Source organism: Monodelphis domestica, chromosome 3, assembly GCF_027887165.1.
Source record: "Monodelphis domestica isolate mMonDom1 chromosome 3, mMonDom1.pri, whole genome shotgun sequence".
NCBI classification, from domain to species: Eukaryota; Metazoa; Chordata; class Mammalia; order Didelphimorphia; family Didelphidae; genus Monodelphis; species Monodelphis domestica.
In genome coordinates this window covers 50,270,502-50,291,701 of record NC_077229.1, presented here as the reverse complement: position 1 = coordinate 50,291,701, position 21,200 = coordinate 50,270,502, and the positions used below count along the sequence as shown (strand labels likewise).

At 39.6% G+C, this 21,200-nt stretch overlaps 1 protein-coding gene across 1 annotated transcript in view; it reads right to left on the bottom strand.

Annotated features, from left to right (window-relative positions):
- TMEM132B (transmembrane protein 132B) overlaps window positions 1–12,890 on the bottom strand; it is a 258,328-nt gene extending 245,438 nt beyond the window's left edge. The window contains exon 1 of the mRNA XM_056821906.1: window positions 12,684–12,890. Within this exon, the coding sequence (XP_056677884.1) occupies window positions 12,684–12,839 (156 nt within the window). The 5' untranslated portion in view covers window positions 12,840–12,890. The remainder of the gene's footprint in view (window positions 1–12,683) is intronic.
- Window positions 12,891–21,200: the final 8,310 nt, after the last annotated feature.

Genomic DNA, 21,200 nt, shown 5'->3' with positions numbered 1-21,200 from the left:
AGAAAGAAAGAAAGAAAGAAAGAAATTGGGTATATAGATAATCAAATAGAAAGATAAACAGATATATATAGATATAGATATATAGATATAGATAGATATATAGATATATATATAGAGAGAGAGAGAGCAATGACTTGAAATTCTTAAGGCAGTATTTTTAAATTTCAAAATAATTTATTAATTGGCTAGTCAAGATATCCTAATTATGTTCAAAGGATTCTCCTGGATTCTTCAAAGACCCCTAAAATTCCTGGCCCAGATACCTATATATACTTTTTGGGAGCTCATCATTCAGCTCCTCCCTTGAATATCCAAAGACATCTCTAATTGGTATATAGCTAATTAGGAGGTGGTCCACTGAATTCTCAGCCCTTCCCAGCACCAACAGTTGATGAATGGTGATGATTGCCAGAAAAGATTCACTAAAGCCTTCCTATCATCTAGACTTTGTCAAAGGAACACATTCCTGGGGATTCCTAAGAACAAAGGAAGTATAAAAAAAAACTGTAGTCTGGACAGTATCTGTGATACACAGAAATTCTTCTCTAATATCCTGGAAATGATTTGGACCTTTTTACTCTAGGGCTCTGATATGAGAATATAGTATGTGAAAAGTAAATTCTCATTATATTAGTGTATATATATATATATACATATATAGTCAGAATTTGGCATGTACATATAGATGGAGATATGTGTGTATGTATCTATATGTATATGTGTATATACACATGTGTGAGTGTGGGTGTGGGTGTGTGTATGAAATCACCATCAGCTAAGTGATGGATGGACTGGTGTGAGATGAGCTGAGACTTAAAGAAGTAGGGAAATCAACAAGCAGGCTATTTCAATGGAGAAACATATATTTATATACAAAATATAATGTGTATATTGTATAATAATTATAGTTATTTAATAATTACTTGGTATTATATGTTAATATATAATTCATGTGTGTATTTAGTTGTGTTTTTCAGTGGTATCCAACTCTTCATGACCCCACTGGGGTTTTCTTAGCAAAGATACTAGAGTGGTTTGCCATTTATTTCTCCAATAATTTATGTATATGTGTGTGGATAGATGGATGGATAGATGGATAGATAGATAGATAGATAGATAGATAGATAGATAGATAGATAGATAGATAGATAGATAGATAGATAGACAGATAATTTCCCTCCTTATTTACCCTCATCACTTCATCCCAGAACTACAGTTTCCTGGTTGGTCTTCTTGCTTCCAGCCTTTCCCCCCACCACTCCATCCTCCCTTCTGCTGACAGCGATATATGTTACCTCACTATTCAATAAACTTCAATGCCTCTCTCTTCTCTTCAAAATCAAATATAAAATCTTCTCTTTGGTTTCAAAGCCCTTCCAATCTTTACAGTCTTCTTACACCTAATTCCCTATCCCACCTATAGCTAGTAACACTGCCCTTCTTGTTGCCTTCCCAGAAGACAGTCAACTCCCAACTTCAGCCATTCCTATTGGCTATCCCCATTGCTGAGCACCCTCTACCTCCTCATCTCTACCTTTTGGATTCCCTGGCTTCCTTTAAGTCTCAGTTAAATTCCATCTACTCTAAGAAACTTTCTCAATTCCCCCTTAAAGCATATGCCTTTTCTCTCTTAATTATCTCCAGTTTATCACATCAATATCTTGTTTGTCTCTAGTTGTTTCCATGATGGCTCTCCCATTTGACTGGACTTGAAATCGTGGACCATGTGGTTGCCTTTCTTTGTATCTCCAGAACTGAGTTTAGTCCCTGGCACAGAGTAAACATTTAATAAATGTTTATGAACTGGATGCTAAGATCCGCTCACAAACCTGTATGACATTCATCTCTCCAAGGTTTTACCGCTGAAACACAAGCTTTCTCCCAAGGTGAAAGGCAAAAGACTCCATCAGCTGCAAGAGGGCTAACCTAGTTCATTCAAGGAAGCTAATCTCCCCAACCCCTCACCTCTATCTCTTAGCATCACTGGTTTCCTTCAAGACTCATCTCAAACTCCTCCTGCAAGAAGCCTTTCCCAATCCCATTCCCTGCCCTCACCCCTCCAGCTTCTAGTGTCTTACTCTATAAGCTTGCCTTCTTTCATCTATTCTATATGTATCTTATGCATTCATCTATTTAAATGTTATCTTCCCACCCTCCCCATCCCATTAGAACATAAGCTCTTCATGACCTCAAATAAGTTGGATGATTAGATGTCTCCCTACTTCCTTCACAGAGGAAAGGAGGGAAAAACAATGAGGGCCACAGGAGTAAAATATTGCATTTAACTGGTAAATGGTGTAGTGGATAGAACACTGGTTCTAGAGTCAGGAAAACCTGATTTCAATTTCAACCTCAGATAAAGACTAGTTGTGTGACCCTGGGCAAGTCACTTAACCTCTGCATAAGTTTTCTCATTTGCAAAATGGAGATAATAATAGTACCACCTCTCAGACCAGTTGTGAGAATAAAATTATATATTTGTGAAGTACAGTGCCTGGCACATAGTAGATATATAATAAATGCTTATTCTTTTCCCTTCCCATCATATTTTTTCAATGTATTATTGAGTTTATTTTTCTGCCTCTTCTATTTTCTTTTCTTTTTCAATTTTCTTTGCAAGATAGTTCTCTGAGAGGGGAGAAAGAAATACAGAGGAAAATCTAGATAATGGAAAAAGAAAAGATGCAAATAGATTTAAAAAAAAACTTACTTTCTGTCCTGGAATTCTGTCCAATTTATAAGTACTGGTTCCCAGGCAGAAGAGCAGAAAAGGCTAAGCAATTGAGATCAAATGACTTGCCCAGGGTCACACAGCTTAGGAAGTGTCTGAGGTCAGATTTGAATTCAGGATCTCCCATCTCTCAGACTGGCTTTCTATGCATTGAACCATCTAGCTGCCTCCCAACAAAAGAATCTTGCTTTCAACTTTGTTGAAAATTGATCACCTACTTTTCCTAGAGAAATTCCATTTCCTATCACTAGAATGAGTGCTGCTGCCAATGGAATCACTCACCCTTGAGGTACTTATGAGTTGCTTTTGTCCGAGGACTTTTAGAAATGTTTCAGGGGGAAACCATTTAGAGCAGCTGGCCCTCAAGATCTTGACTTTGTACCATAGCAAACCTCCTTGTTGCCTAGGAATCCAGTGAGCACTGTGATTTAAATTCTAATCTGTAGAGAGATAATGTGGCTTGAGTGACTGGTGTTGCTTGTTCATAGTGAAGCTCTGCAGTTTCAAGGTCTGATTGAAAATGGTGACAAGGAGCTATTGACACCTCCTGCTATGCCCAATGGAGAAGAAAGAAATCTACAAAATAAAGACTCAACAACCAGAAAAAAAAAAAAGGGTTATAGATAGAATGAGGGAGAGGAAAAAGCGAAAAGAAGCCAAACTTGGAAAAGTTCATACGTGGGGAAAAAAATCCAAAGACCAGAGAGTTAGCAATTTCCTAACTATGAATTAGATTAAAATCCTTCTCTGAGACTTGAATAAGTGAATGTAAAAGAATTTATTAAGAAGTTGTGACGTTTTAAAGATAGTTTCTGCACTGAAGGACCGCATATGATGATAGGATATGATACATATAGTATGTAGAATATACTATATCAAATTCTAAATGTTCTAGAATATAATATATTCTTCCCCACATCTCTACATCTAGTACCTTCAATACCCCATCCCTTTCCACTTCCTTTTGTAAATTGTCTTCCCCTATTAGACTGGAGAATCCTTGGGGTCAGGGAATGTCTTTCTTTTTCATATATGTATCCCATCATTTAGCATAGTGTCTGGCATATAGTAGGTGCTTAATAAAACTTGGTATCATGGGAGCAGCTGGGTAGCTCAGTGGATTGAGAGCCAGGCCCAGAGATGGGAGGTCCTGGGTTCAAATCTAGCCTCAGACACTTCCCAGCTGTGTGACCCTGGGCAAGTCACTTGACCCCCATTGCCTAGCCCTTACCACTCTTCTGACTTGGAGCCAATACACAGTATTGATTCCAAGATGGAAGGTAAGGGTTTAAAAAAAAAAAAACAAACTTGGTATCATGCCTGGCACCTAGTAAGTGCTTTATTGATTACTGAATAATAGGAAGAGACAATACATTTAGGAAAGTACTAGTCAAGGAAGAGAGAAGCAAAGAGTAAGTAGGATAATGAGGGAGCCATAGAGTAGTGAATGGACATAACCTTTTCAGAAGGGATGATAGTGTTGATTTGATTACTTGATGCTGATTACTCATCTGAGTAAGAGCTGGAAAGCTGGGAGGGGGTGAGGGAAGGAGGTATCAATAGGTATACATACACAGGGCAACAGGAAGACATCAATAACCAGATTGGTTGATTGGTTGGTTGGATGGATGCATGGATGGATGCATGGACATGTAGTTCAGTCTTAAGTTTGGCTACACATAAAATGAATTTGTAATATCCATTCATTCATCCAATTAGACCATATCAGTCCCAGGATGGAAGTTCCAAATCTGTGAAAGATAATTTTTTTAAAGCCATAGGGTCATAAATTTAAAGTTCTAAGGTGTCTAAGAGGGTATCTATTTGAAACCCTCATTTTACAGATGGAGAAACAGGCTCAGATAAGAAAAAGCAGCTTCCTAAGACCATGCATCTGGTTATATAGAGAACTAAAGTTAGAACCTGGGTCACATGACCCCAGTCACCTCCTATTTCTACTGTAAGGTTCTACCACTCAACTTAGGTGATAAATATAATTTTTTGCAGTCTCCTGTGCAATGTATTTTTTTTTAATGGGGAATAATGCCTTCATAATCTCTGTTCTTTGTCCATGCTTTAGTGTCAACATGCTCCTCCTGTCAAAGGATCACAGATTTTGAGCTGGAAGAGACCTGAGAGATTATCCCATCCAACTGCTTCATTTTATAGATGAGGAAACAGGCTGAGAAAAGTGACAAAGCTAAGATCTAAACCTAGCTCCTTTGATTCCAAAGCTTATACTCTTCACCAAATCTTACCTTTTCAGCAGTTCCCCTAAAGTACCTACCTGGGCTATGGGCAGAAAAGAGCAAATCCTCCTTCCTACATCTGCCTTTCAATAAGAGTGTGATTGCTATTTTATTTTTTACTTTAGCAAAATAAATAAATAATAATAAATGAATGAACAGATAAATGAATAGCAAATTTTTAAAAAAGCTGTGTTGCCTTAGAAGGTAGTGAATTCCTACTCACTGGAAGTCTTCAACTGAGAGGCTGGATAAATACTTGTCAATTTAGACAGAGGGAAAAATGTTTCTGGTATGGGGCAGAGTCGATGGCCACTGAGGTGACTTTCAGCTCTGATCTCTTGTGATTCTTCGGTCTCATGATTGCTGGGTCCTCACCCATGAATCAGAATGTCCTTCTGGCTTGCTAGTTTGTTCCCCTGATGGGAGACACAGCAATTAGAGTGACAAAGGTCTCTACTTGGGCAAAGCCCTCAAGCATCCATCTTTGATTGACTCGATTCTAACCCAAGCCTATGTTCTTATCTACCAAGGGCAAAAATTCATCACAGTCCCTTCATTCTAAGAAGCTTACATGCCTTCAAGCCCCCACTATTTATGATGCATCTTGGAACAACTCAGGGGCAGTCAAGGAACATTTCTTAAGTAATCAGCATGTGCCAGATACTGTGCTAAGTGCTGAGGATGGAAAGAAAGACAAAATAATGAATGTGGATTGCAAAATGTCATGAGAAGAATATTAAAATTTGATTGTATCCACATGTGATCAGGGAAAAAAATTGAAATTAAATAATTAAATAATTTTTTTAAGCCCTTACCCTTCTGTCTTAGAATCAATACTGTGTACTGTTTCCAAGGCTGAAGAGTGGTAAGGGTTAGGCAATGAAGGTTAAGTGACTTGCCCAGGATCACACAGTTAGGAAATGTCTGAGTCCAGATTTTAAACCAGGACTCTGGGCCTGACTCTCAACTCACTGAGGCACCCAGTTGGTCCCTAAAAGACAAAATGATAGTATTTAATATCCCCAGGCTTTCTTTAACATATAGGTAAAATTATTAAGCCATCACAGACCAGAAGAAAATTCCTGGGTTGAGAATCAAGAAACCAGATCAGCCATAATTCCCTTTGGGACCTTAGTTGTCATTGTTGTCAAGTCGTTTTTTCAGTTGTGTCCAACTCCCTGTGACCTCCATTATGGGGTTTACATGGCAAAGATACTAAAGAGATTTACTATTTCCTTCTCCAGTTCATTTTACAGATGAGGAAACTGAGGTAAAGAGGGTAAAGTGACTTAGTCAGGGTCACATAGCTAGTAAGTATCTGAGACTATATTTAAACTCAGGAAAATGTGTTTTCCTGACTCCAGACCTGGCACTCTCTTCATTGCATCCCCTAACTGCCCATTGTGGCCTTAGCCTAATCACATCATAGTGAGAGCTAGAAGGGATTTTTAAGATTACCACATTTGAGTCCTTCATTTTATAGACGAAGAAACTGAGGAATGGAGAGATAAGTGGATTACTTAATCAGATATTTAAAGCTAGAGGGGATTATCACTGAATATAAAACCTTCAATTTTAAAGATTAAGAAACTGAGGCCAAATAAAGAGCTTGCTTAAGGTCACACAGGCACTAAATTATAAAGAAGTCTTCTAATCCAGGTCTACAGACTTTAAATTGGGGGTTATTAACTTCTTTTGTGTCCTAAATCCCTTCACTCATCAGGTGAAGTCTATGGATTTGGATTCCTTTTCAGGATGATGTTTGTAAACTCATAAAATAAAATGCAGGGATTACAAAGGAAAACAATTATGTTGAAATAAAGAAGTTATGACTTTATTTTCCCCCCATTTAAGTTCACAGACCTCCTGAAATCTATCCATCTGCCAAGTTGCCTATCACCCAGGATAAGATCCCCAGCTTTAAATGCAGTGTTTTCCTCACTGTAGCACATAATCTCTTTGGGCTTCCTGACTGTAGATTGGGCATAATCATGCCTCCACCCCATCACCATTTCCTTCATGTCCTGGAGATTTAATGATGAGATTGTAATTGGAATGATCAAAAGCATTACACAATAGTTTGTCCAGACAGGTGGCTTCATTGGGAATTCCCAGGATGGAACACTCCCCGCCTCCAAGTTTCCAGGTGGAAATTTCTGATGCTGATCAGACACTCATCTAAAGCAAGGTGTTTTCAAGGCTAGTCTAGGGCACTGAAAAGGTAATGACTCGCCCCGGGTAGGATGAGTGGGGCAGCAAGGTGGTGCAGTGAATAGAATGCAGAACTTGGGTATCAGGAACACCAGAGTTCACTGGGTTATACATGTATTGACACTCAGTACCTATTTCTGTATTATTCATTTTTGTAATAATCTTTTAAAAACCAAAACCCCACATCCAATACCCATATAAAAAGTGAAAAATCAAATGGTTTTCTTCTGCAATTCTACTCCCAGTTCTTTCTCTCAATGTGGATTACATTCTTTCTTATAAATCCTTTGGGGTTGTCCTGTTATCAGTAGCAAAGTCAATTACATATAATCATCCCACAATGCTTCAGTCTCTGTATACAATGTCCTCCTGGTTCTGTTCATTTCACTCTGCATCAGTTCCTGTTGGTCTTTCCAGCTCATATGGAAATCAAGGACTTTATCATTCTTTATTGCACAGTAGTATTCCACCAGCATCATATACCACAATTTGAACACCAGAGTATTAGACATTTATTAGATGTATGACTCTGGGTAAGTCAATTGTCTTGCCTCAGTTCCTCATCTGTAAAATTAGGATAATAATAGCACTTATCTCTCCTGTTGTAAAGAGCTAATGAGTTAACATTTGTAAAGTGCTTTGCAAACTTCAAAGTACTATGTAAATGCTACTGATAATATGATGATGATATCACAGGTAGGATTTGAACCTAGATCTTCCTGACAGAGGTCAACATCTATTTTGCTCTCTATTCAAAACAGAATATACAAAATATTATTGTGAAACTAAGACAAGGGGAAAATCAGGTCTTTTGTTAGTCAGTGGGATAATAATCCATCACCTTCACTCCATATTGGAGGAAGAAAAAAAAGAGCCAATTCTGTTGCAGAAATGCAACAGTTGTGGAGAAAGAAGCTAAGAATGAGCCTGAGAGATCAGGTGTCCATCTTGATCCAAGAACTTGTAGAAGCAAGTTCTCCCTCAGTGCCATTCACCATCCAGCAGGGGATTGGGGCAACATAATTGGCAGCATATGGAAAGATGTTCTATGGGTCACCAATTGCATTTGAATACCTAATCAAGGTCTCTGTGTAGCCTGAGGGCATTTCAGAGCCAATTTCTATGGTGAACCAAAAGATATCTTGGAGCAAATGTTGCCAGCTCATGTGCCAAGACTCAGGAACCTGTAATCACAGCCACCCACAATTCAATACACTGACAAAAAAATAAAATAAAATAAAATAAACATTCTGTGTGCAAATTAACCTTCACAGGGACATATCGTACATTCTACACCCTGCAAGCCACTTTTGTTTTAAGGAACAGAAACAGTATAACAAGGCTGAGAGGGCAGGAGGTAGAAGAAATTCCAGGCTACAGCCCTGCCTACACCAGCCAGCAAGTCACGGAGGATGAAGTAGCCCATCTCCTGCCAAAGAACTCCCTGGGACTATGCTGAGATCTAGAGCAAAAGTTTCCTCTAAGGGCAGCGGAGCTAAAAATCACAGATGCTCAACAGATTCAGACTTCATAGATAACTCCCTGCAGGTGGGAGAATGAATGAATGAAAATATTATTATAAGGTAATGGTATCTTTTGCAACAACACCTGGCTGGCAGCAGGGCCACCTCAGTCTCTGTTCTCTAATTCTACCCTGAGTAATCCAAATGATGCTTGTTGAACTGACCGGCAGCATATGCCAGAGAGCCCAAGGGGAAATAACACAAAAATAGTCTCTTCTTATTGGGGCTGTTGTTATTCGTTCCTGTGTGTCCAACTCTTCCTGACCCATATCATCCATCGGATTTTCTTGGCAAAGATACTGGAGTGGTTTGCCATTTCCTTCTCCAGAAAATTCAGGCAAACAGAGGTTAAGAGAGACACACAGCTATTATTGGGGGCAGAATTTGAACTCAGATCTTCCTGATTCTAAGTCCCGTAAGGCTCTAAGTCAGAGAATCCTGCCCAGTCTACTGCTTTTTGCATTTTCTTTGTCCTTAGGAATCCCAGAGAGTATCTTCCCTCTTAACAGAATTTACTTCTTTGAAAAGAGAGGTAAGGATCCTTTTCCAGCAGATGCAATACGCCCAGGGTCATACAGCTCTCTAAGCCACATAGCTGCCTCCTTCCTATTGATTATAAGACTTCCCCAAATTCCCAAGTCCAAGTCTAGGAAGTGAGCTACATTCACAAGTCAAGGCAAGAAGCCTGCATCATTAATGGGAACCCAAAGGATCACTGATCTCCATAGTTCAAATGGACTGGGATTGCCTTGGGGTGATGCAGATCATATTGCTAATAGAAATCATCCATCAAGACTTTCAAAGGACAAGCCTGTCCCCTCCTTTCCTTCAACAGATGAAGAAAATGGTACCCAATGAGATTAAGTGACTTCTTGGCTCAAGGTCATACAGGGATTAAATAATAGAAGAAGGATTCGAATGCAAGTCTTCTGACTCCAGAATCAGGGTTCTTTCCATTGCACTATACTGTCTATAATACACTCTGTGTGTGTGTGTGTGTGTGTGTGTGTGTGTGTGTATCATGTATATCTATATGCATATGTCTATGTGTCCATACCCGTGTGTCATATTTGTCCATCTAACATGGCTCTTGTTCATATCTTCCCATTCATTTTTTTTTAAACCCTCACCTTCCGTCTTGGAGTCAATACTATGTATTGGCTCCAAGGCAGAAGAGTGGTAAGGGCTAGGCAATGGGGGTCAAGTGACTTGCCCAGGGTCCCACAGCTGGGAAGTGGCTGAAGCCAGATTTGAACTAGGACCTCCCATCTCTAGGACTGGTTCTCAATCCACTAAGCTACCCAGCTGCCCCCTCTTCCCATTCATTTATGAGAAGCAGTCAAAAGGGATAGAAGCTTTCAGACTTGCCACTCAGTTATCCTGCATTCTCAACACAAAGCCAATCCATCTTCCTTGTCAGTCATCTGATGTTGTTCAATTGTTTCCAGACTCTTCCTGACCTTATTTTCTTCACTTTTCTTGGCAAATGTACCTTTTCCTTCTCCAACTCATTTTTTTGATGAAGAAACTGAAGCAAATACAGTTAAATGACTTGCCCAGGGTCATGCCTAGTAAGTGAATACATACATGACTCCTCTTCTTCATAGTTCCTTATTTGCTATGTGTTACAGCCTGATCGCACCCACCATGGACCAATCTCCCTTGCTCTCTGAGTTTTACTCAAGTTGAATGTCTGAGAGTTGTCAAAGAATTAGAAGTGATGTAAAGACAGAAGAACAACATCCTGTGAGAATCTATTTTTCATATACTGTATTAATTCTTATATCTGGGCCCTGGAATAGAAAGGCCCCAGTTCCTATGTATTAGAGAGAATTACTGTGTCTGGATTCTAATTCCATCCAGCCCATCGGTTTTTGCATGTTCTTTGTCCTTAAGAATCCTGATTCTATGGTCCACTCTCATGCCTTTTTTCCCATAAATCCCTTCTCTCTCTACATTTATCTGTGACTCCACATTCACTCTTAAGTCTTCTGCCAAGGAGCTGCCCAACAGGCCAGAGGTCTTTCTCTTAGTGTTTTATTTTTGGGTTGTGAGTATGAGCTTAGCCCTCAGGCTGCTTCCTTCACTTTCTCCTTGCTACAGGATGGAACCACCTCCTTTTCCCATCCTCCATTTCCCAGATTATCTCCCCTGTTCTGCCTCTTACATCATCATCCTCACCAGCATCAAGAAGCATTTATTTAGCATATACCATATATTCATACTGGATATGTGGAGAAAAAGGAAAATATTGTTCTTACCTTCAAAGATTTCACATTTAAATGGAAAAGACAATATACAAACAACTACAAGAGTGCTGGGACTAAAGTCAGGAAGACCTAAGTTCAAATCTGGCCTCATCCAGATGACTCTGAACAAGTCACTTGACCAAATTTGCCTCAGTTTCTTCATCTGTAAAAGGAACTGGATAAGGAAATGGCAAACCACTGCAGTACCTTTGCCAAAAAAATACCAAATGGAGTCACAGAAACAACTTACACACAGGTTAGGTAGCCAGATAACTCAGTGAATGGAGATCAGAGACTTGGGATGGAATCCTATCTTGGCTCATGACTCACTCTGTTACTTTACCTGGATAAGGAGAGGGCATAGTAGATCAGGCACTGGATTTAAGAGTCCAACAGTCACTTAATAGACTCTCCCTATCTGTATGACTCTGGACAAGTCATTTAACCTCTGTCTGCCTCAGTTTCCTCAACTACAAAATAGAGATAATAATAGAACCTACTTCACCGAGTGGTTGTAAAGATGAAATGAGGTACTTATAAAATGTTTTGCAGATATTGAAGAGTTATATAATGCTAGTTATTATTACTATTATTATATACACATATGAATGGGAAGTAATCTCAAAGGTAAGGACCTAGCAATAGAGAAGAGAAGCAGAGATACCCAGGAAAGGCTCTTACAGTTAATGAGATTTGAACAAAGCTTTCCCCCCACCTCAATTGATCTTTTTTTTTTTTAAACCCTTACCTTCCATCTTGGAGTCAATACTGTGTATTGGCTCCAAGGCAGAAGAGTGGTAAGGGCTAGGCAATGGGGGTCAAGTGACTTGCCCAGGGTCACATAGCTAGGAATCAATTGATCTTTTTTTAAAAATATCCTTTTTCTTTTAATCTTGAGTTCCAAATTCTCTTCCTCCCTTCCATTCTTCTCCCACCCTCTGTGAAGGAGAAGTAATATGAAATCAACCCTGCATATGAAATCATTGATCAGAGTCTTAAAGAAACCAAGGAAAAAAGGAGGGGAAAACATGGAAAGAGAGCATTCCAGACACAAGGGGAAAGCCAAGGAAAAGCTCAGTCAGAAGATGGAATGTTGTGTGTGAAGACTAGTTGGAAAGCTAGCAGAATATGGATGGGGAGTTTTTGAAGGGTAGAAAGTACCAGGTTTGAAGAGCTTTTAAAAGCCAAACAGAGGATTTGATATTTGATCCTGAAGGTAATAGGGAGCCACTGACATTTTTTTTTAATATGGAGGGTAACATGGTTAACAGAAAAAATGCCTACTTCTATCCACCAGGCATTTCTCTAGTGACCTCTGGGTCACTCTCCACCTTGCTTCTTCAAAGATGGTCTTATCCCAAGATTCCCAGCCCCAACATATTTCAATGAGAATGCCTTAACTAATTGTAACACTTAGCCCCAGTGAACACACATGGCAATCAGATGATGGCAATAGAAAACAACGGCTCCCGAGGAACCATTTCAGCATATCAGGCCAATAATCCACAAACGAAAAAGGATTCACACAATAGACTCTAATGGTTTCCAAGGAGCTGTTATGGTATATTGGGTAAATAAAATGTTATTGAAATGTATTTTTCCTGTTTAAACAACTTGCAGCAGGTGCATGGGAAGTGGCGAATTATCGAATGTTTCATGTGCGCTTGAATACTAAGAGGACGAAAAGAAAACGTTTTTGTTATGAGAAGCTATTTCTTACCATTGCCAGAGGAACGATGCCGGCGAACGTTGTCTGGCTGACGAAGATCTCGGAGACCACCAGCTCGCTTGCCGAGTCTTCCCCGGGGTACTCGACTTGCCAGGTAACTTGCTGAGCTCCCGCCAACCCACTGCTGTTGTCAATTTCAAAGTCCATCTGTAAGATCTCATAGAAGGAGGCATTTATTCTAGGGAAAAAAAAAAAACAAAAACGAGTTAAAGCACAATTTAAAACCAACCATCAGCAAAGCGTCAAGAATGTAATAAATGGCCGCGCTTTGCCTTTCCAAGCCGGAGAATTACTGTCAAGTTCAACAAGGAGACCAGCCACATCAATAAAAAACTAAATCACAGGATTTCCTCTGATGGCCTGGGCTCAGAGGGAAACTAACAGCCCAGTTTTAGGGCTTTGCAAAAAGGAGATCCATTGCCGATTAAATGGGGCATTCAGATGACATATTATCTCAGGGTATTTAACTCTCTCCCCATGTCCGCCAACCCTGGGAACCACAGAAAACCACAGATGTTGCAAAATGCTTTAATTGTTCTCATCTGAATTGGGGGGCATGTTTCGTCCTTTCGATTCACTGGCTCGGGCCAAACTGTGTGTTTATGATGAGAGGTACAACCTTATCCTTCCAGGCCAACCTCATGTAACTCCCCCTTCATATGCCTTATGTTCCAGCCAAGTAAACTAGACCACCTCCCACTGCATCGATAGTGTCCTGAGCTTTCCTGCTTTTGCTGATCATCTGTCAGTCAGGGGATCCCAACTCGTGGGAGCCAAGAATCCATTATTAAGATTTATTATTATTATTAATTAATTATTATTAATAGTATTATTATTAATGGAGACGTGTATGTAACAAAGGCAATTATGTTAATGAATAAATAAGTGTTTACTAAGCACTCACCATGTACCAAGCATTGTGCTAGGTCCAATGGTCCTTAAGGAGCTTACATTCTAATAGTGGGAGAAATGCATTTGGGGAGTGATGATTATGGACAGGAAGTTTGGTCTGGAGAGTAACAGGCATGGTACGTGGAGCCACTGGGAACTCCACTGACATACCATTTCTAGAAGTAACATTGATATTGATCTGACTGATATTGGCCAATGCTGATCAGCAATACTGATCACAACAGGATGGGGAACTAGGCAGGGGGGAGGAGAAGAGAAGGGGGAATAGGATGCAGTGGTAAATACTTTGCAATCTTTAATATTCAATATAAATAATGGAAGAGGAGGAGAACCCACAGCTAGGTGGTACTTTGGGCAAAGTGGCAGGACTTGAGTCAGGAAGACCTGGATTCAAATCTAGCCTCGGACACTTACTGGCTGTGAGACCCTGGACAAGTCACTTAACTTTGTTTACCACAGTTTTTTTCATCTATAAAATGAGCTGGAGAAGGAAATGGCAAAGTACTATGTTATCTTTGCCATGAAAACCCCAAATGGGATGATGGAAAGTTGGATATAGCTGAAACAAAATAGTAGTAATAGTGTAGTAGTAGAAGAAATAGTAATACTGTAAAGATGGAAATATGGAGATTCTGGTCATATATTTTCATATTTATTATGACATTTGTAGAAAGGAGAAGGGGAGAAAGATATGAGAGACAGAGAAACAGAGAAAGAGAGTAAGAGAAAGAGACAGAGACAGAGAAGGAGAGAGACAGAGACAGAGAGAGGGAGACAGAGACAGACCGACAGAGAGATGGAGGAAGAGAGAAAGAGAGAGAGACAGAGACAGACAGAGACAGAGACAGAGAGAAGGAAGGAGGGAGAGAGAGGGGGAGAGAGAGAGAGAGAGAGAGAGAGAGAGAGAGAGAGAGAGAGAGAGAGAGAGAGAGAGAGAGAGAGAGAGAGAAAGGAGTAGATTGATTTTAGAGAAAGTTAACCCTAATCTAGCTTATCCATTACACTGGATATCCTGCAGCAGCCCCAGGCAGTACCTACACAGGAGAAGAGGCCTTGTGCTTTCTAGTTCAGGACCATATAACTGGCTCCACCCTCTGTCCTGGTGTTGTATGCTGAAGGCCAGGAGACATACAGGGGACCCTGAAGCTGATGTCAGATGGCAGACATTCAGGTTATAGTCAGGGGTTCCAGGCCATTGTGGTTGCCATGAGGAGGGATGGAGCTATTTTTCCTCACATAATACTAATAGTATTGTTAATATTAATTAAAGCTTTAATACTTATAAAAGCTTGCCCAAAATTTTTTCTCATTATAACCCTATTATACAATAACTACCACTACCACTAAAACTACCACTAATACTACTACTACCACTACTATTACTACCACCACTACCACTAACCACTATTATTACAACCTCCATTACTACCACCACCAATACTATTACTACCACTACTACTACCACTACCACTATCACCATTACTACTAATATTAGCTAGTATTTACATTGTATCTTAAGGATTACAAATATTTACTACTGTATCCTTCTTTCCCTTCTCGTCTCCTCCACACCCAGTTATAAGAACTGTTTAGGTTCAGAAAAACTCACAGGATCATAAATTTAGAGCTAAATGGGAACCTTAAAGGGCATTAAGTCCAACCTCCTCATTTTACAGATGAGGAAACTGAGGCTTCCAGAAGGCACTTAGGGACACATGCATCTAAAAAGTGTCAGAGGGAGGACGTGAACTCAAGTCTTCCCGAGTCCAAGTCCAAGCCCTATCAGCTATTTCTATTTTGCCTCTTCAGTAAGGTAAGTTAGTAATCAGCCAAGTTGAGATTCTACCCCAGGTCTTTCTTGACTCCAAACTCACAACGTTTCTCCCTTTACTATGTTTCAATGAAGCTCTGTAGCTTCTCCAATTAGCCCACATCTTTCCAGCTCGTCCACAAGTATATTATCATTGACATCATTCCTCATCATTTTGAAATCCAAGTTCAACATGTTTAAGGCTTTTGCCCAATTTATCATCCCTACAATAATGCCTTCTAGGATTCAATAGTGAACTGAAGCCAAGCCAGTAGTCTGAAGAATCAACATACATCACCATTTTGAAAAAGGAAAGATTCGTCTCTGTTGAATCAGAATGGCAAGTGCCTCCCTCCTAATACAGCGTACAGAATATGTAGCAACTATTTCATTGACTAGCTAATGACAAACCTGTAAAAGGAAAAACCTCTGAGAAAAGAAACTGTCACCAACATGCTTATAAAGGCATCACCCAGAATCCTTGCTTACCATTTACTTTTAGGAATGTGAACAGAGAAGGGAAGGGGGACAAGGAAGAATCTGCCTGCAAGAAGCCCATGTTCTGGCACAAGGTAAAATAAGATCATACAAGTACCAGAGGTCAAACATTTAGTGCCAAAGAGATTCCATGAGCTCTCTCCCCTGTGTCTCAACCTCTCCCCTGTCCCCTTCTCAGGTTTCTGAGAACAAGCCTTCCTCACAGAGCTAGTGTTCCAGTATTCTTATGCTTATGTACCCCTCTATCCGGTGACCCTGATCTTTACAGTGTCACACAAATCATACTCTATTTCCCAACTCTGAGTGCTTCTACTGGCTGTCTTCCATGCTTAGATCTCTCTGCCTCCTCATCTCTGTTTTCTGGCTCCTTACACGCCTCAGCAAACTCCCACCTTCTTTCTGCAAGAATCCTTTCTTATTCTGCCTTAATCTTAGTGCTTTCTTCTGATGTTATTCCCAATTTATATCTATAGATAGATATAGATAGATACACATATACATGTATGTATTTGTGTGGTTATCTAGAAACAGATAGAGATTTTGTTGTTGTTCAGTCATTTTCAATCATGTCAAATTTTTTGTGACCCAATTTTGGACTTTCTTGGTAAATATATTGGAATATCCTTCTCCATCTCCTTTTATAGATCAGGAAACTGAGGCAAAAAGAATTAAGTGATTTGCCCAGGGTCACACAGCCAATAAGTGTCTGAGACCACATTTGAATTCAGGTCTTCCTGACTCCAGAGTCAATGCTCTCTGTCCACTGCACCACCCAGCTGCCCCCAGATAGAAATAGAGATTTCTACTCAAGGAGTACCCATTCTCTCCATTTCAATAAAACTCATTCTGTTCTGGGGCAGTTTTAATAGTTAGGAAGTTCTTTTTGCCATTAAACTTAAAATTGGCTTCTTTGTAGTTTTCTCTCAGAGCTCCCACTTCTTCCTACTAGGGCCATTTTTGATCTATATTGTCAGATGCAGAAAAAGAAACATTTGAGCAGGCAGCTGGAGGGCAGAGGGCTGGGACAGTGTGGGAAGAGCCAAGGAAGCATTCTTGGTTGAGGTGGCACCTGGGATGATCCTTAAAGGAAAAGGATTCCAATTCCCTTGATTATACTTGCTGTAGCTGAAACAGAATCCCAAGGCGACATATGAAAGAATATTGCATTGAAAGTCAAGACCCAGGTTAACTTCTCTTACTAACTGGGAATCCTTACACAAATCACTGTGGACTGTCTGAGCCTCCATTTCCTCATCTATAAAATGACAAGAATGGAATAAATTATCTCCTATGCTCTTGCCACATCTAAATCTTTGACTTTCCTTTGAGTTTTGCTTAAAAATAGGGGGTGGGGGAATAAGAAGCCTCCTTTCATCCCTTACTGTTATCACCCTGAAATCTGGACAAAGGAAATAGAAATGTGCCTTTGTGCTCACTATCTCACTTAAATGCCTTAGTAAGACTGACAAACCAAACTGCACTGATCTGATCAAAACAAGATTCTACCAATGGCCTATCTAAAATTCATCTCTTCTTATTTTTTTCTATTTACTTATCCAATCTTGAAAAAAAATCACTATTTAGTGCTCTTTGGACTATCACAGAATAGAACAACATAACTACTTTTTGTAAATGAATGAAAGTATTAGGATGTAAGATCATCTTCGATAAGCATCTTTCTTCTGGTGATGACTTCCATAGAAGAAAGGATGATGGAGATGATACATACCTGATTCTGCTTCCATTCTTCTGCTAGATCTCTATATTTTGAGATCTTTTTAAATTCTACACAACATTGGGATTATAAATAATCAGACTGTCAGCCATTTAAAATATTGTTCTTAACTTTTATGGACCAGTGTTATTAGTAATGATTACTATTACTGCTAATGATAATGCAACTTATAATAGAGCCATAATCTAAGGCAGGAGATCTTAACTTTTTTATGGCATGGAGTCATTTGACAGTCTGATGAAACACTGGAGCTTTTCTTTTCTTTGTTCAAACTGATATCTTCCTAGAATCAATAAAGTGTTCTATGGCAGAAAAGCTGTAAGGGCTAGGGAATGGGGGCTAAATGACTTCTCCAGAGCCACACAGCTAGGAAGTATCTGAGGACAAATTTGAAGCCAGGACTTCCTGTCTCTAGACATGACTCTCAATCCACTGAGCCACCCAGCTGCCCCATATCTTTTCTCAGAATTATGTTTTTACAAGCATGAAATAAAATGTATTGGATTATGAGGGGAAACAATTATATTGAAATAAGGCTATCAAAAGTTTTTATGAAATAAGTTCATGATCCCCATATTATGAACCCTTCCTCTAAGACATGAATGAATGAATAAAAAAGTTATTAAGCCATTAACTTTGTGCTAGGTGCTATGCTAAACAAAGAGAACACAAAAAGAGACAGTTCCTGCCCTCACAGAATTTGCATGCTAAAAGGAGGATATTATAGACACTCAACTGAGGAATGGTGGCCAGGGAAGGATGTTTTCGACTGGGGAATCACAGGGATAATGACTTAATATATAATGTAGTCAGTTAACATGTCATTGCCAGAATTAATAGCATTAATTAATAAATCCAAAAATGAAATAAGGAGATACAAGAAGAAACCTCACCGTGAAAAGAGCAGGCTAGAGAATGAGAAGTAAAACTCCCTAATATTGTAGCAGAAATCTCAAACTCCACCAGGACCTGGAAAAAGACTTGACAAAGGTGAAATTCATTCTGCCAACCAAAACTCCTCTCCTCTAGGTTCCATATTACTGACAGAGAGGTGGATGATGGGCCATGGTCAGGGCCAGAACTGGAAAGAACTAGGGAATTGGTCCTGCCACGGAATCTAGAATTGGAAGCAAGATAGGGTCTTGCTCTACAGACCATGGAACACTTCCTGCCTCATCTCTGAAGTCATTTAAACACTGTGTAAGCAATTTAAGTGCTCAGTGTAAGCTGTCATCCTTTCCCAATCAGGCACTAGGGGTGTTTCAGACTGCTAAAAGGGCTCCCCTTATGTGTCAGACTGGCTGTTTTCTAATTAGGCTTCATTTTAAGCATCTTTGCCCAGCAGGCAGCTTTTGTCTCTGAAGCTCCTTTCCCTCCTTTACCCACCACCCCCTTAAAAAAAAAGAAAAGAAAAGAAAATCAAACTTTTACAAATTGCCTCCTACCAGCATATCACTAATTTCCCAAAGCCAAGGTCTAGATTTCTTCCTCAGGCAACCGAGAAACTCTCATGAAATAATGCCAGGTCAGAGCATGTTCACCCTCAGCTCAGTTTTTGAACCCCAAGTCATCTCCAATTATCTCAACAGGTTGCATGAAGGGGCCATAATTCACTAACAGGTTTTAGCTCTGTTAGTTACCCTCAATCTGGTTTAGTCCATCTGCCAGGATGGTTTCCTAGGGAGTGGCCAGTGTGCATGCTACAGCTTCTTGAAACCACAAGTGAAAATTGGGTGAAAAGTGGCTCCCAAAGGTGAATGAGAAAACCGGAAAAAGGTTCAGCAAAGCCCTCAACCAGAGCTACTAGTCCTCTTTGGACACCAGTGTGGGTGGCTATTCAAATGCACACACACACACACACACACACACACACACACACACACACGTGTTTCATTAAGTCCTTGATGAAAATCAAGGCTTCACCATATCAAGCAGATGACCCTGAGTCCTCAAAAGTTCTGCCAAGAGAACGGAGGCAAGACCCAAGAGCTTCTAAATAGTTAGGAAAACTCTGGGTACGAGAGGCTCAGTGACAAATGGTGAGACTCATCCACAGACTAGGCTCCATAAAGTCAGAAAGGGTCATCACTGAATGGGCAGTAATCAATTTTTAAGCCAAAGAAAGTCTTTTAAAATTATCTCCAAAGTTAAAGAAGCACTGTGAGCTATAAGGGGTAATAGACAAAGAGCTAGCCTGTTCAAGTCCTGTCTCTGATATATACGGGCTATGTGACTCCAAGCAAGTCACTTAACCTCTATTTGCCTCAGTTTATTTATCTGAAGCACTCACCTTCCAGGGTGATCAGTGAGTATCACATGAGATATTCATAAAGTGCTATGCAAACCTGAAAGTACTCTATAAGTGCTGTTGTTGTTCGGTCATTTCAGTTGTGTCTGACTCAATAACTGCATTTGAAGTTTTCTTGGAAAAGATACTAAAGCATTTTGTCATTTCCTTCTCCGACTCACTTTACAGATGAGGAAACTGAGGTAAATGGGGTTAAATGGCTTACCCAAGGTCTCACAACTAGTAAATATCCAAGGCCAGATTGGATTTTAAGTCTTCCTGACTCCAACCCCAGTATTCTGTCTACTGAGCCATCTCCCTGCCTTCCAGACAAACAGAAGTTAAAACACTTGCCAAGGCTGGTAAGTGTCTGGGGCCAGATTTGAACTTGGGTCTTCCTGACTCCAGATAATATATTCTATCTACTGTGCTACCTAGCAGCCCCAATGATGATCAACTATGGTTATAATCTCCATTTGGAAGACGGAGTTTTCTACTCTATAAAAAAATCACCAACCTTCATATAGTTCCACATAATAATAGCTAATATTAAATTGTGTTTTAAGGAATACAAATCATTTTATTTGCATTATCTCATTTGTTATCCAGAGGTATATCCACTTTAATTTGTGTATGCATATGGGCCATAAAGCCATGAAAGAAATATCATGAAAACCATGAGAGAAATATCATAAAATCAAACCAGATGGTTAAAAATCTCCCAAATGTGAGCATTACTCGTGTGCAGGATAATAGACTGAAAAAATAATAATAAAATAATAAAATACGCCCCTGTCTATAATCACAAACTTTGGCCCTGCCCTGCTGAGGTCTACTGAACCAAGTACATAGCAGATACTCTAAACAGGATTATTAAATTAATGTATTCACTAATACTTGACATAGACATATATTTTCCATATATATAATACTTTAAGGCCTGGAAAACACTCTCCATTTATTCTATCAGTTGTGAATGCAACACTCCTGCGAGGTGCATGCTATCATTATCCTGAAATTAAAGAGAATTGTCCAGAAAGCACAGCTAGTGAATGTTGGAGGTAAAATTCAAGCCCAGCTCTTCCTCACTTCAAGTCAAACACTCTGTCTATTGAATGAATGAATGGATGAATGAATGACAACTGTTCATAGTATAGCTACAAAAATGTCTCAGAGCCAAAGCCTGATGCTAATTCAATGATTGAGTCATAAATTGGTTAAACCATTCTATAAAGCAATTTGAATATATTCAAGAAAATGTGCTAT